The 12,946-nt window shown below is 47.5% G+C and overlaps 1 protein-coding gene across 2 annotated transcripts in view; it reads left to right on the top strand.

Annotated features, from left to right (window-relative positions):
- The window catches only part of ntrk3b (neurotrophic tyrosine kinase, receptor, type 3b), a 143,374-nt gene that overhangs the window by 60,545 nt on the left and 69,883 nt on the right, over positions 1–12,946 (top strand). For both annotated transcript variants that reach the window (XM_066647748.1, XM_066647747.1), the window contains exon 5: positions 4,576–4,644. In XM_066647748.1, the coding sequence (XP_066503845.1) occupies positions 4,576–4,644 (69 nt within the window). The remainder of the gene's footprint in view (positions 1–4,575; positions 4,645–12,946) is intronic.

Here is a 12,946-nt window from a genome sequence, read left to right as displayed (position 1 = left end):
TAGGAAGGGTTAGCAGCGGTGTTCGTCGGCTCCACCTTGCTGCATCGGCGCAGAGTTTACCGTCAGAAGTGTGCTGCAGTTTGAAGTTCACCAGAAAGGTCACATTTGAATTTGCCTTTTCTGTAGCGCAGGTCAGAAGCCTGTGGTTTTATTGTGCGGCGCGACAAAGGAGCGGCTTATCTTCGTGTACTGTATTTAATAGGATTAATTGATGCTATCTGCTGGGGTTTTATTTGCATCTTACAAGCCTCAGATAGGAATACATTTGTTCAGACCACGATGCCTTGCTGAAAATGGGGCCTGTCTTATTCAGCTTGATCAGGACAGTGGTGCTGGACGCTGTGGTAATAAACAGAGCATGGTTTATGTGCAAAGTGAGTGAATTTCTGTGGCTGGTGATGCAAAGTGGGCAGAGTCAGAGTAAATATATGCAAATGATCAACCAATAGGAATTCAGCAATCTGCAGGATGAAACCGTGGCAACCAAAGTTCAGCTCGAGTTCACAGACGCCCCCAGGCCGTGTGCGATCATTCACCCGGGCGATTGAGTCGATAACACAAGCGCTAGCCAGGATTGGCCGTGTTAGTGTTCCCCTCCAAGCGTGTGGAGCTCTCCCTGGACAAACCCAGGAGTGCCATACGATTTACACACCACAGATGTGATGATCTGTGTTTTTCCAGTGTGTTCAGCAGCTGGACGTTATATAAGTGCAGAAGTGTGTTGCTGGTAAATGACCTCCATCTGTTTTCACTTAAAGTCAAAAATGTCAGCAACAACGACGTGCCGTTTAACCAGAGATATGCTTTTACACTCTGCTGTGTTCTGAAGGAGCCATATAGGAACCGCAGCTCTTTCCACAGACGACCTCCTCCTTTCAGGGCTTCGGTTCCTATACGCTTCGCTCAAAATATACACAAAGGCATCTATTTTAGTCCGGCGTCCACGCTCTCGCTCCACGTCCATCTTTCTCTAAAAGGCGTAGATTGATTCTAATGCCCTCTTTCCACAAAACATGACCCCACTGCTGGTTAGAAGCCATTTACGAGTCCCAGGCCAGCTCTTCGTCTGGCTTTTACAACCTCCGCTCTTTCATTGCCTCTTGAATTTGTGGACTCTGAGGTCCTGGGCTTCTGTTCCCTTTGTTCCCTTTTTCTCAGCTCATCTCTGTCTCTCATCTCTTTCTCTGGGCTCTTGTATTTCTTCCAACTCATCTCTCTGTCTCAACCCGTCTCTTCCTTTTGGCTCATCTCTTTTTCTTTCTCTCACCTGACCTCTGTTAGCCGTCACTTCATAATTAGCCGATAGCCAAATAATAAGCTCAAAGTGTCAGAGCTCTGAATGGTACAGTGGTGATTACCTTGGTGATGTTTTACAGTGGATGAAGAAGGTTTACATGTAAAAGATCTGCAACATTTCTTATTTTCATATCGATTACATGATCGTGTGCCTGTATTTTTAAGGAACAGTAATAATAAGGATAAATGGTGAGAAAAAGGATCCTGGAAAAGGAAACTCACTTTATATAAAAGTGTGTTAAAAAAAGAATAAATAAATAAATAACGTGTGTTTTTGGACTGTGGGAGGAAACCGGAGCACCCTGAGGAAACCCACGCAAACACAGGGAGAACACACCAACTCCTCACAGACAGTCACCCGGAGGAAACCCACACAGACACAGTGAGAACACACCACACTCCTCACAGACAGTCACCCGGAGGAAACCCACACAGACACAGTGAGAACACACCACACTCCTCACAGACAGTCACCAGGAGGAAACCCACGCAGACACAGGGAGAACACACCAACTCCTCACAGACAGTCACCTGGAGGAAACCCACGCAGACACAGAGAGAACACACCACACTCCTCACAGACAGTCACCCGGAGGAAACCCACGCAGACACAGAGAGAACACACCACACTCCTCACAGACAGTCACCCGGAGGAAACCCACGCAGACACAGAGAGAACACACCACACTCCTCACAGACGGTCACCTGGAGGAAACCCACGCAGACACAGAGAGAACACACCACACTCCTCACAGACGGTCACCCGGAGGAAACCCACGCAGACACAGGGAGAACACACCACACTCCTCACAGACAGTCACCCGGAGGAAACCCACGCAGACACAGGGAGAACACACCACACTCCTCACAGACAGTCACCCGGAGGAAACCCACGCAGACACAGTGAGAACACACCACACTCCTCACAGACAGTCACCCGGAGGAAACCCACGCAGACACAGAGAGAACACACCACACTCCTCACAGACAGTCACCCGGAGGAAACCCACGCAGACACAGAGAGAACACACCACACTCCTCACAGACAGTCACCAGGAGGAAACCCACGCAGACACAGGGAGAACACACCACACTCCTCACAGACAGTCACCCGGAGGAAACCCACGCAGACACAGAGAGAACACACCACACTCCTCACAGACAGTTACCCTTCAGGAAACCCACACAGACACAGGGAGAACACACCACACTCCTCACAGAAACTGGTCCAAAGTGTTTTTGAAACTCCAATGTCTGTTATTGAGTAAAAAAAAAACATACAGTCTCAGTCCGCTCTGCTAGGTGCTCTCTCTGCCCAAGGCAGAAGCATCTGGAATTATTTTAGACAGAGAGTTGAAAAATATGAACTGAAATGAGGATATTGCTCTATTTCTGCTCCAAATGAGGCTAATATTAATTTACGTTTCGTTTCGGATCAGTTAAGGTGGAAATGTCTTCAAACTCAGTAGACGGCTAACTGCATTAGCGACAGTGCTACAAACTAAACAACTCGAGTTACAGATGGGTTTCTGTGGCGATTCAAACAGTGAATAAAACCTTACAGACACGTTACACTTCAGCCACCTACAAGCAACTGTCATTTCTTTCCATTCAAACATGCCGTTCCACCTTAAAAACTTGGAGTTCAGAACTGCGTTTCTCCACAGTTGTAGACTTTTCATTTATTTCACTCTTTTTAACAAAGCAGAAGTAATTTTGTTACTGAAATATATATTAAATAACATGTCTCTGTTTCTTTGTATGATTAATTACTTATATTTTTAATCAATTATTAGTCCTTATATGTTTGTGTGTGTGTGTGTGTGTGTTACATGTAAATTCTAAAGCAGCAATAGCTTACATAATATAAATATATTAAATTATGAGAAATAGCTGATTTATTTGTGATTATTTAATCATTAGTGATGTCACTCAGAGTTGCCAGCTCATTATGTCCATTATGACCTTCTCTCTGCACCGATTGGCCATTTTATCAGAAACACCTACCCTATAGCTGTCCTTCAGAGATCCAATTACAGACTGCAGCCCACCGGCTCCTGCACATGTGGCGTCCACCTCGGCTCCATCCATTATCAGACAAAGACCACCGCAGGACCACTGCTGGACAGATATTATTTGGGTAGTGGACCATACTCCGCACAGCAGTGACATTGACACGAGAGCGTGTCCTCCTTTCCTACGAGTGTGTCATGCACAGCAGTGTTTACACACATCCTTGTCACTGCTGGGTTGAGAGCCAAACAAAAATATCCTGCCAACATCAGCCCACAAACTGACCGCTGATGACAGGCTGGAGGGTGACTAACACAAACTCTATGGAAAAAAGATGAGCCAAGGTGGATGTGTCTAATCATGAGGTCAGTTTGTGTGTATCCCCCTCGTATCGTTCCACTCCGGTCTATCACACACAGTGCTGTGTGCCAGTCACAGACAGTCCATCATTTAATTAATTTCCTCTAGCGCTGGGCGATACGAGCGCAAATCAATATCACGATTAATTGTACATTTTATCTTGATTACGATTATTTTTGACCCTCACAGTTTACTGACGAGGCTTGTGCTGTAAATACGCTCCCGTTTTAAAGCTGGGATAAGTTTGATAATTGATAATGGGAGCTTGTTCCTCTGTTGTTTATTGGGCACTGTTTATATTTGGTGTGTGATTGTACTTTGGCTGTTTTTTTCTCAGCGTTTACGTTTGAGTTATTTTTGTTCAGTGTTGTCTTAATTATAGTCAAACACAGCACGCCCACACGACAGGCGCTGTGTTTGTTTGGTAAGAGCTGCTCGAGTCTCTTGGTCGGCCTCGGCGTTTAGGTTTTCCATGTGGCCTATAGGGGGCAGAATCACGTGACTACAGCTTGGCAGCGTGGTTTTAAAGGGACAGTACATGAACACACAGTGGCGACTTAACATATCTTCTGCTTCTCAAGGTCCCACTAATCCCAGACACATTGAATGGTGTTGAGGTCAGGGCTCTGGGGCGGTCAGTTCATTGCTCTGAGAACACCAGCAGATTATTTGTACTGTTCTTTGCAAATGTTCTTCTTCTTTTGTACCTATTTCCTTTTCTCGGTTACAACTTCTTGCCTTATCTTTTGAACTTAGTGGACTTTAAATATATGAGGAGGGTTCTCTGACCTCTGCTGAGTGCTGTATGAAGTCGTACATCGTTAGATGTATGTTATCAGTGTTTACAGTGTTTTCTGACCCCTACTTGATGCTGATGTAGCTGATTGTTTTGTCTTTGTTTTGCAGAAACCTGTCTAGGAACCCGCTCACCACTCTTTCCTGGCAGCTCTTCCAGAACCTGCAGCTGGTTGAACTGTAAGTGGCACCTGCTCCTTTTCATGTTTTCACGTCACTGTGTTCACGTTACTGATTTAAAGAATCTAAATCTGATTGGAGATGCACTGGGTTCACAACCTGTACTTAGAACAGCTATTTGTGCAAACAGCACGGGGGATTAGCCGTGGTTAGTCTATTTTAGTTCACAGCCACCGTGTGACGCATGGGAAAGCTTCTGATTGGACAGGCTTTGTGAACCTGAGATTTGGTCTAACACCCCGTGCAGCATTCAGCAGGACCCTGAGGTCAGGACGCTCTGCATCATGTGACGCACATTGCTGTGGTTCCTCAGCGATTGACAGATTTTAATTAAAAATGAAGCAGCAGGCGTGGGTCTAAATGAAATCTCTACATTAATGAACTGCTGAGAACAAAATGGTGGTTTTTATTAATCAGTGATTCATTTTCCAACAGGCATTGCTTCAGACTGTTCTTAATGTTTTATCCCGAGCAGTACTCAGTTGCAGCCATTTTCTCTGCTCAAGAAGCATTCAACTACAAACCTCATTTCCAAAGAAGCTGGGATAGTCGTTTATTTCCGTCGTGGATTTTCACAAACATTAATGACTGAAAAAGTTGGTTGAAAAATGTATACAGCGTATAATTTGACGTCAGTAGAATGTCACAAAAAACTGGGAGAGGAAGGTGTTTCATCAACAATCACCTAATAGTCGTTCAGGGCCAAAGACTTCGGTCTGAGTGGCTTTTGGGAGCTGAATGTTTGGGACATTCCTGTACTGTACCAGTCTTCATGTCGTAATTTGCTTCTTAAACATTTGATGATGATATGCGCTCTGAAGCGTGCAGTTAATCACAGTTCGCAGCAGCCACACATCGCTTTTAAAAGGGACAGATTATGAAAAATTTACCACAAAAGTTATCCATGTTCTGTGCCTGTGAACATTAACGTGTGATTCTGGAGCCCACCAGCCCACACACTGTGAAACAAGACCACCCAGTCAGTGGGCCGCTTAAATCTGAAAACATAAACAAGCCCCACCCCCTCGTCTGAGTCTCTCCAATCACAGCTCAAAGACGAGGTTAAACAGACTGAAACCTACACATGGAGTGCTATTTAAAACAGAGTGACGGATAAAAAAAGAGAACAGAGTGAAAATGGCTAAAAACCAGAGCTTCTGCTCCCCGCTCCTCACTGCTCTGCGCTCGGTCGGGTGAACAGTGAGTGGCTCGTTATCATTTAAAGGAAGAGACGCTGAAGCGGCCAAGTGCTGTTTAAACAGGGGGGAGAATGCTGCTGTGTGGTTTGATCTTTGTGGTATTTTGGCCGAAGCAGGTCACAGACAGTTCTCAGAACTGTGTTCACTTGTGGAAAAGAAGGTAGACTAAGTCCCCTTTAAATTGTCGATTGAATTCTTCTTTGGCAAAGTGTCATTGATGCTTTTTCACTCACGCTTTTAAAAAATAAAGGTACTACAACGGGTCACTTTTTCAAACTGCAGTTTGGATATAAATATTAGTCTTTTAGCTCTTATAATGTATATCTCACATTCACTCACACCTATGGACACTTTTGAGTCGCCAATCCACCTACCAACATGTGTTTTTGGACTGTGGGAGGAAACCGGAGCACCCGGAGGAAACCCACGCAGACACAGGGAGAACACACCAACTCCTCACAGACAGTCACCCGGAGGAAACCCACACAGACACAGGGAGAACACACCACACTCCTCACAGACAGTCACCCGGTGGAAACCAACACAGACACAGGGAGAACACACCACACTCCTCAGAGACAGTCACCCGGTGGAAACCCACACAGACACAGGGAGAACACACCACACTCCTCACAGACAGTCACTTGGAGGAAACCCACACAGACACAGGGAGAACACACCACACTCCTCACAGACAGTCACCCGGTGGAAACCAACACAGACACAGGGAGAACACACCACACTCCTCAGAGACAGTCACCCGGAGGAAACCCACGCAGACACAGAGAGAACACACCACACTCCTCACAGACAGTCACCCGGAGGAAACCCACGCCGACACAGAGAGAACACACCACACTCCTCACAGACAATCACCCGGTGGAAACCCACACAGACACAGAGAGAACACACCACACTCCTCACAGACAGTCACCCGGAGGAAACCCACGCGGACACAGGGAGAAAACTACCGTGTAGCACTATATAAATAAAATAACTCTTATCTTTGTACTTCTTTAGTATTAAACCAAGTCAAAATGGATGTACAAGACACGATTTCGGTTTAATTTGTGTTTCTCTCACTGCTCTGTGATTAAGGATATTCACTGTAACACAGGTAATTTATTTGGTTATACACACACCACCACATCACCGCATATGAGTCTGTGTTTATGTCGCAGCAACACACTGGTAGAGACTGAACGTCGGGGCTCTGCTGCAAAGCCGTAAGCAGCCGACTCATTTGTGCTGGTTAATTAAGACATGGCAGTGAAATGTATTGGTTTTGTCTGCTGGGAGCCTGACCTCATTTTCTTGTTTGTCATGAATATTTGAGCAGTCTGTGTGTACATAAAGTGATGAGTTTGTTCATTGATCATCGAGGGAGGCCGTGTTGTCATCGTACCACGCTGGAATTAGTAAAACAACCCGGCTCTTGACAGTTTGACACTTCCCATCTTAAAGGCGTGTGCCCTCCAGGGTGAACCCTCAGTGACACATCGTCGCCCCCTAATGATGGGTTCATTCTGTTTGTCCGACTTCGATCTGTTTGTTGGTTCTTCACACACTGTGTCCTAATGTGTCCAGCTGCAAGTCGTGCTCAGGGGGCTCTGCTTTTTTAGGGGCACCCACTGTCGGGGATAATAAAGCGAGGACGCCCCAGCACACTGCTTTAGGATGCGTTGGGATAAAAGCTTTGGAATGAGTTGGATCTCTACTGAAGAACTTTGGGGTCATTAAAGGCTCTGTAAAGATGACATTTGAAATAGTGGGAGCTCCATCAACAACCATAAAGTAATGAAGCTGTGCCAGGGTGGGATTCTTTTCTTGGGTCACATGTCCACGTGTGTGAGTGACTGGGTGAGTGTGTGAAACTGTCCACAGGTGTGAGTGTGTGAGTGACTGGGTGAGTGTGTGAAACTGTCCAGAGGTGTGAGTGTGTGAGTGACTGGGTGAGTGTGTGAAACTGTCCACAGGTGTGAGTGTGAGTGACAGGGTGAGTGTGTGAAACTGTCCACAGGTGTGAGTGTGTGAGTGACTGGGTGAGTGTGTGAAACTGTCCACAGGTGTGAGTGTGTGAGTGACAGGGTGAGTGTGTGAAACTGTCCAGAGGTGTGAGTGTGTGAGTGACTGGGTGAGTGTGTGAAACTGTCCACAGGTGTGTGAGTGTGTGTGTGTGGCTGGGTGAGTGTGTGAAACTGTCCACAGGTGTGAGTGTGTGAGTGACTGGGTGAGTGTGTGAAACTGTCCAGAGGTGTGAGTGTGTGAGTGACTGGGTGAGTGTGTGAAACTGTCCACAGGTGTGAGTGTGAGTGACAGGGTGAGTGTGTGAAACTGTCCACAGGTGTGAGTGTGTGAGTGACAGGGTGAGTGTGTGAAACTGTCCAGAGGTGTGAGTGTGTGAGTGACTGGGTGAGTGTGTGAAACTGTCCACAGGTGTGTGAGTGTGTGTGTGTGGCTGGGTGAGTGTGTGAAACTGTCCACAGGTGTGAGTGTGTGAGTGACTGGGTGAGTGTGTGAAACTGTCCACAGGTGTGAGTGTGTGAGTGACTGGGTGAGTGTGTGAAACTGTCCAGAGGTGTGAGTGTGTGAGTGACTGGGTGAGTGTGTGAAACTGTCCACAGGTGTGTGAGTGTGTGTGTGTGGCTGGGTGAGTGTGTGAAACTGTCCACAGGTGTGAGTGTGTGAGTGACTGGGTGAGTGTGTGAAACTGTCCAGAGGTGTGAGTGTGTGAGTGACTGGGTGAGTGTGTGAAACTGTCCACAGGTGTGAGTGTGAGTGACAGGGTGAGTGTGTGAAACTGTCCACAGGTGTGAGTGTGTGAGTGACTGGGTGAGTATGTGAAACTGTCCACAGGTGTGAGTGGCTGGGTGAGTGTGTGAAACTGTCCACAGGTGTGAGTGACTGGGTGAGTGTGTGAAACTGCCCACAGGTATGAGTGTGTGAGTGACTGGGTGAGTGTGTGAGCGACTGGGTGAGTGTGTGAAACTGTCCACAGGTGTGAGTTTGTGAGGGACTGGGTGAGTGTGTGAAACTGTCCACAGGTGTGAGTGTGTGAGTGACTGGGTGAGTGTGTGAAACTGTCCACAGGTGTGAGTGTGTGAGTGACTGGGTGAGTGTGTGAGTGACTGGGTGAGTGTGTGAAACTGTCCACAGGTGTGAGTGACTGGGTGAGTGTGTGAGTGACTGGGTGAGTGTGTGAAACTGTCCACAGGTGTGAGTGTGTGAGTGACTGGGTGAGTGTGTGAAACTGTTCACAGGTGTGAGTGTGTGAGTGACTGGGTGAGTGTGTGAAACTGTCCACAGGTGTGAGTGTGTGAGTGACTGGGTGAGTGTGTGAAACTGTCCACAGGTGAGTGTGTGTGAGTGACTGGGTGAGTGTGTGAAACTGTCCACAGGTGTGAGTTTGTGAGTGACTGGGTGAGTGTGTGAAACTGTTCACAGGTGTGAGTTTGTGAGTGACTGGGTGAGTGTGTGAGTGACTGGGTGAGTGTGTGAAACTGTCCACAGGTGTGAGTTTGTGAGTGACTGGGTGAGCGTGTGAAACTGTCCACAGGTGTGAGTTTGTGAGTGACTGGGTGAGCGTGTGAAACTGTCCACAGGTGTGAGTTTGTGAGTGACTGGGTGAGCGTGTGATGCCCTGTAATGGCCAGGGTGTGTTCCTGCCTTGTGCCCAGTGATTCCAGGCTCCAGACCCACCATGACCCTCATCAGTATGAAGCTGTTACTTTAAATGACTGAATGAAGGAAGGAATGAATGAACAGTTCTGGGTTGCGATAAAGCTCCACTGAACAGTTTTGGAGTGAGTTGAAGCGGAACGGAGCACCACTGGGATGCGATGAGACTCTGTAAATAAGCTCGTTGGAATTATTTGGAGTGCTGAAGCTCCATTAAACACATCTGGGATGAACTTAAGCTCAGCCGAACACGTCCGGGGTGGGTTTTTACACGTGGCTGTGCCGGAGTGAGGACGCTCTTTTGAACACCTTGTGGGATTCAGAGTTGTGACTGAACTCTGTCAAAGACCTTTGGGATGAGTTACGACTGTATTTGAGGGACGGTACCCCTCTGAGCAGCTTTGGGATGAGTTGGAGTGATCATCCTGCACCAGTCCCTCGCCTCAGTGGTGCTCTTGTGGCTGAACTCAGGCAAGTCATGAAAGCAGTGTCCTATCATCGAGTGGAAAGAAGAGTAGAGGCTGTCACAGCGGGACGGGGGAGGGGAGGGACAGTTGTCTATTATTACCCCTGATTTTGGAACAAATAGATGAGCAGGTGTCTGGACGGAGGTGTGTGTTTGTAGTTGGTTAAAAGCAGCGAAAGTAGCTTGTGTTCCCTCGGTCTGTTTAAAATCGCCCAGGTAGGGTTTTTGGTTCCTCTCAGACATGTGATGTTGAAGTAGCAGTTCCGTACTTCACCTGAGACGGGAAAGTCGTCAGTCACGGTGAATTAGGCTTATTTACCAGGTGGGTGTTGCAGTTTGTTTGTAATTATTTCAGTGGCGCTCAGCGTGAGAATGGCTGATAAAGTGCCCACCTGCACTCCTCCTCTTTATCTCCTCCAGCAGAAGAGACCCCGTCGCTCCTCAGCTCTCCCGGGCCATCTCCACCTTAACGTCTCGGGGATTTGATGAAGTTACGTAATGGCTTAAGCAGTCATCAGAATATTCAGGCCTGCCATAATCGGTCCAAGCACTGAGTCACAGTCCTCAGAAAGTAGAGGAGATGATGCGTTTGAGAGTTTGGAGACATACATAAACAAATTAAGGAAATAAATATATGGGAAGGATATGGTCAGTTGTACTGCTTTGAGCTACTGGACATAGAGTACTGTCCATCCGACATTACGCTTATTTAATTTCTTGAAAACATTGATTTCTCAAATTCAAGTGGTAAAAAAAATATTTAATACTTCACATAGCTTATTTTTTCAGTTTTAACAAAACAACATTTTTTCTACTCCTCAAAACGTCACAGGGAGAACACACCACACTCCTCACAGACAGTCACCCAGAGGAAACCCACACAGATACAGAGAGAACACACCACACTGCTCACAGACAGTCACCCGGAGGAAACCCATGCAGACACACGGAGAACACACCACACTCCTCACAGACAGTCACCCGGAGGAAACCCACGCAGAGACAGGGAGAACACACCACACTCCTCACAGACAGTCACCCGGAGGAAACCCACGCAGACACAGGTAGAACACACCACACTCCTCACAGACAGTCACCCGGAGGAAACCCACGCAGACACAGGTAGAACACACCACACTCCTCACAGACAGTCACCCGGAGGAAACCCACGCAGAGACAGGGAGAACACACCACACTCCTCACAGAAAGTCACCCGGAGGAAACCCACGCAGACACAGGGAGAACACACCACACTCCTCACAGACAGTCACCCGGAGGAAACCCACGCAGACACAGGGAGAACACACCACACTCCTCAAAGACAGTCACCTGGAGGAAACCCACGCAGAGACAGGGAGAACACACCACACTCCTCAAAGACAGTCACCCGGAGGAAACCCACGCAGACACAGGGAGAACACACCACACTCCTCACAGAAAGTCACCCGGAGGAAACCCACGCAGACACAGGGAGAACACACCACACTCCTCACAGTCACCCGGAGGAAACCCACGCAGACACAGGGAGAACGCACCACACTCCTCACAGAAAGTCACCCAGAGGAAACCCACACAGACACAGGGAGAACACACCACACTCCTCACAGACAGTCACCCGGAGGAAACCCACGCAGACACAGGGAGAACACACCACACTCCTCACAGACAGTCACCCGGAGGAAACCCACGCAGACACAGGGAGAACACATCACAATCCTCACAGACAGTCAGTTTTAACAGAACAATATTCCACTCCTCAAAAGGCCAGTCTTGTTAGTTGGTTGCTCTTTCTGTTTCTCACGGTCCCAGAAATCTCACACACACTCAGCGATGTTGAAGCCATTGATTGATTAACAGTTGTATTCTTTTGTGTCTATTTCCTTTTCTCCGCACGTATTGAAAAAGCTTGTGAAAGTTGTATAATCGCAGTCTTAGAAGTTGGAGACCTTTTCTGAATCAAGGTGCGGTTGGGATTAATTTGATAATGAAAGTGATCTCTGACTGTTGCACCGTACTCTATACATTAGTGAGGGATATCTGTGAGTAAAATTATAACGTTATTGCCAGTGGTCTGAATCACTAGCCTGGCCCTGAACCACTGCCACGGGGATCACTCCTTAGTGATGCTCTTCTGTGTCTATTCTTGGGAACGCTGCCAAACTGGTCTTGAGAAAAATAGGTCCTGCCCACCGCGACATGTCATTCACTGCAGTTGTTCTATTCCTGGGTCCGAAGCATGACACATTGTTGTCCTTAGAGGACCTTGTATTGTTGAAAGCTGGGTTCATTTAAGGCCTTCGGCCGTTGTGTCTCAGCCTGTTCTTCTCCGAGCCGCTCCCTGGCCCTTAGAGGAGGGATAGAGACTTCTCCATTCCCAGAACTCCATTATTTCCAAGTAGACTGTGGGGGTTTCAAGCACTGATCTGGCACTGCTGAATAGGATAACGACAGAGTGATTTACATTTTTCATTGTTAATCAGAGTCAGAAATATTATTAAGTTACCTGAACAAAAGAAACATCAGCTGAGTCCAAAAGGCTTTAATACATGAAGCCTTTGGAAAAGTCCATCCATCCATCCATCCATCCATTATCTGTAACCCTTATCCAGTTCAGGGTCGCGGTGGAATCATTGGGCGCAAGGCAGGAATACACCCTGGAGGGGGCACCAGTCCTTCACAGGGCAACACACACATTCACTAACACACTCACACCTACCGAGAGAACACAAAACACTCCTCACAGACAATCACCCGGAGGAAACTCACACAGACACAGGGAGAACACACCACACTCCTCACAGACAGTCACCCGGAGGAAACCCATGCAGACACAGAGAGAACACACCACACTCCTCACAGACAGTCACCCGGAGGAAACCCACGCAGACACAGAGAGAACACACCACATTCCTCACAGACAGTCACCCGGAGGAAACCCACGCAGACACAGAGAGAACAC

This window comes from Hoplias malabaricus, chromosome 16 (assembly GCF_029633855.1).
Source record: "Hoplias malabaricus isolate fHopMal1 chromosome 16, fHopMal1.hap1, whole genome shotgun sequence".
Taxonomy (NCBI): Eukaryota; Metazoa; Chordata; class Actinopteri; order Characiformes; family Erythrinidae; genus Hoplias; species Hoplias malabaricus.
Note: the sequence above shows the minus strand (reverse complement) of the source record. Positions and strands in the feature narration are given on the sequence as shown.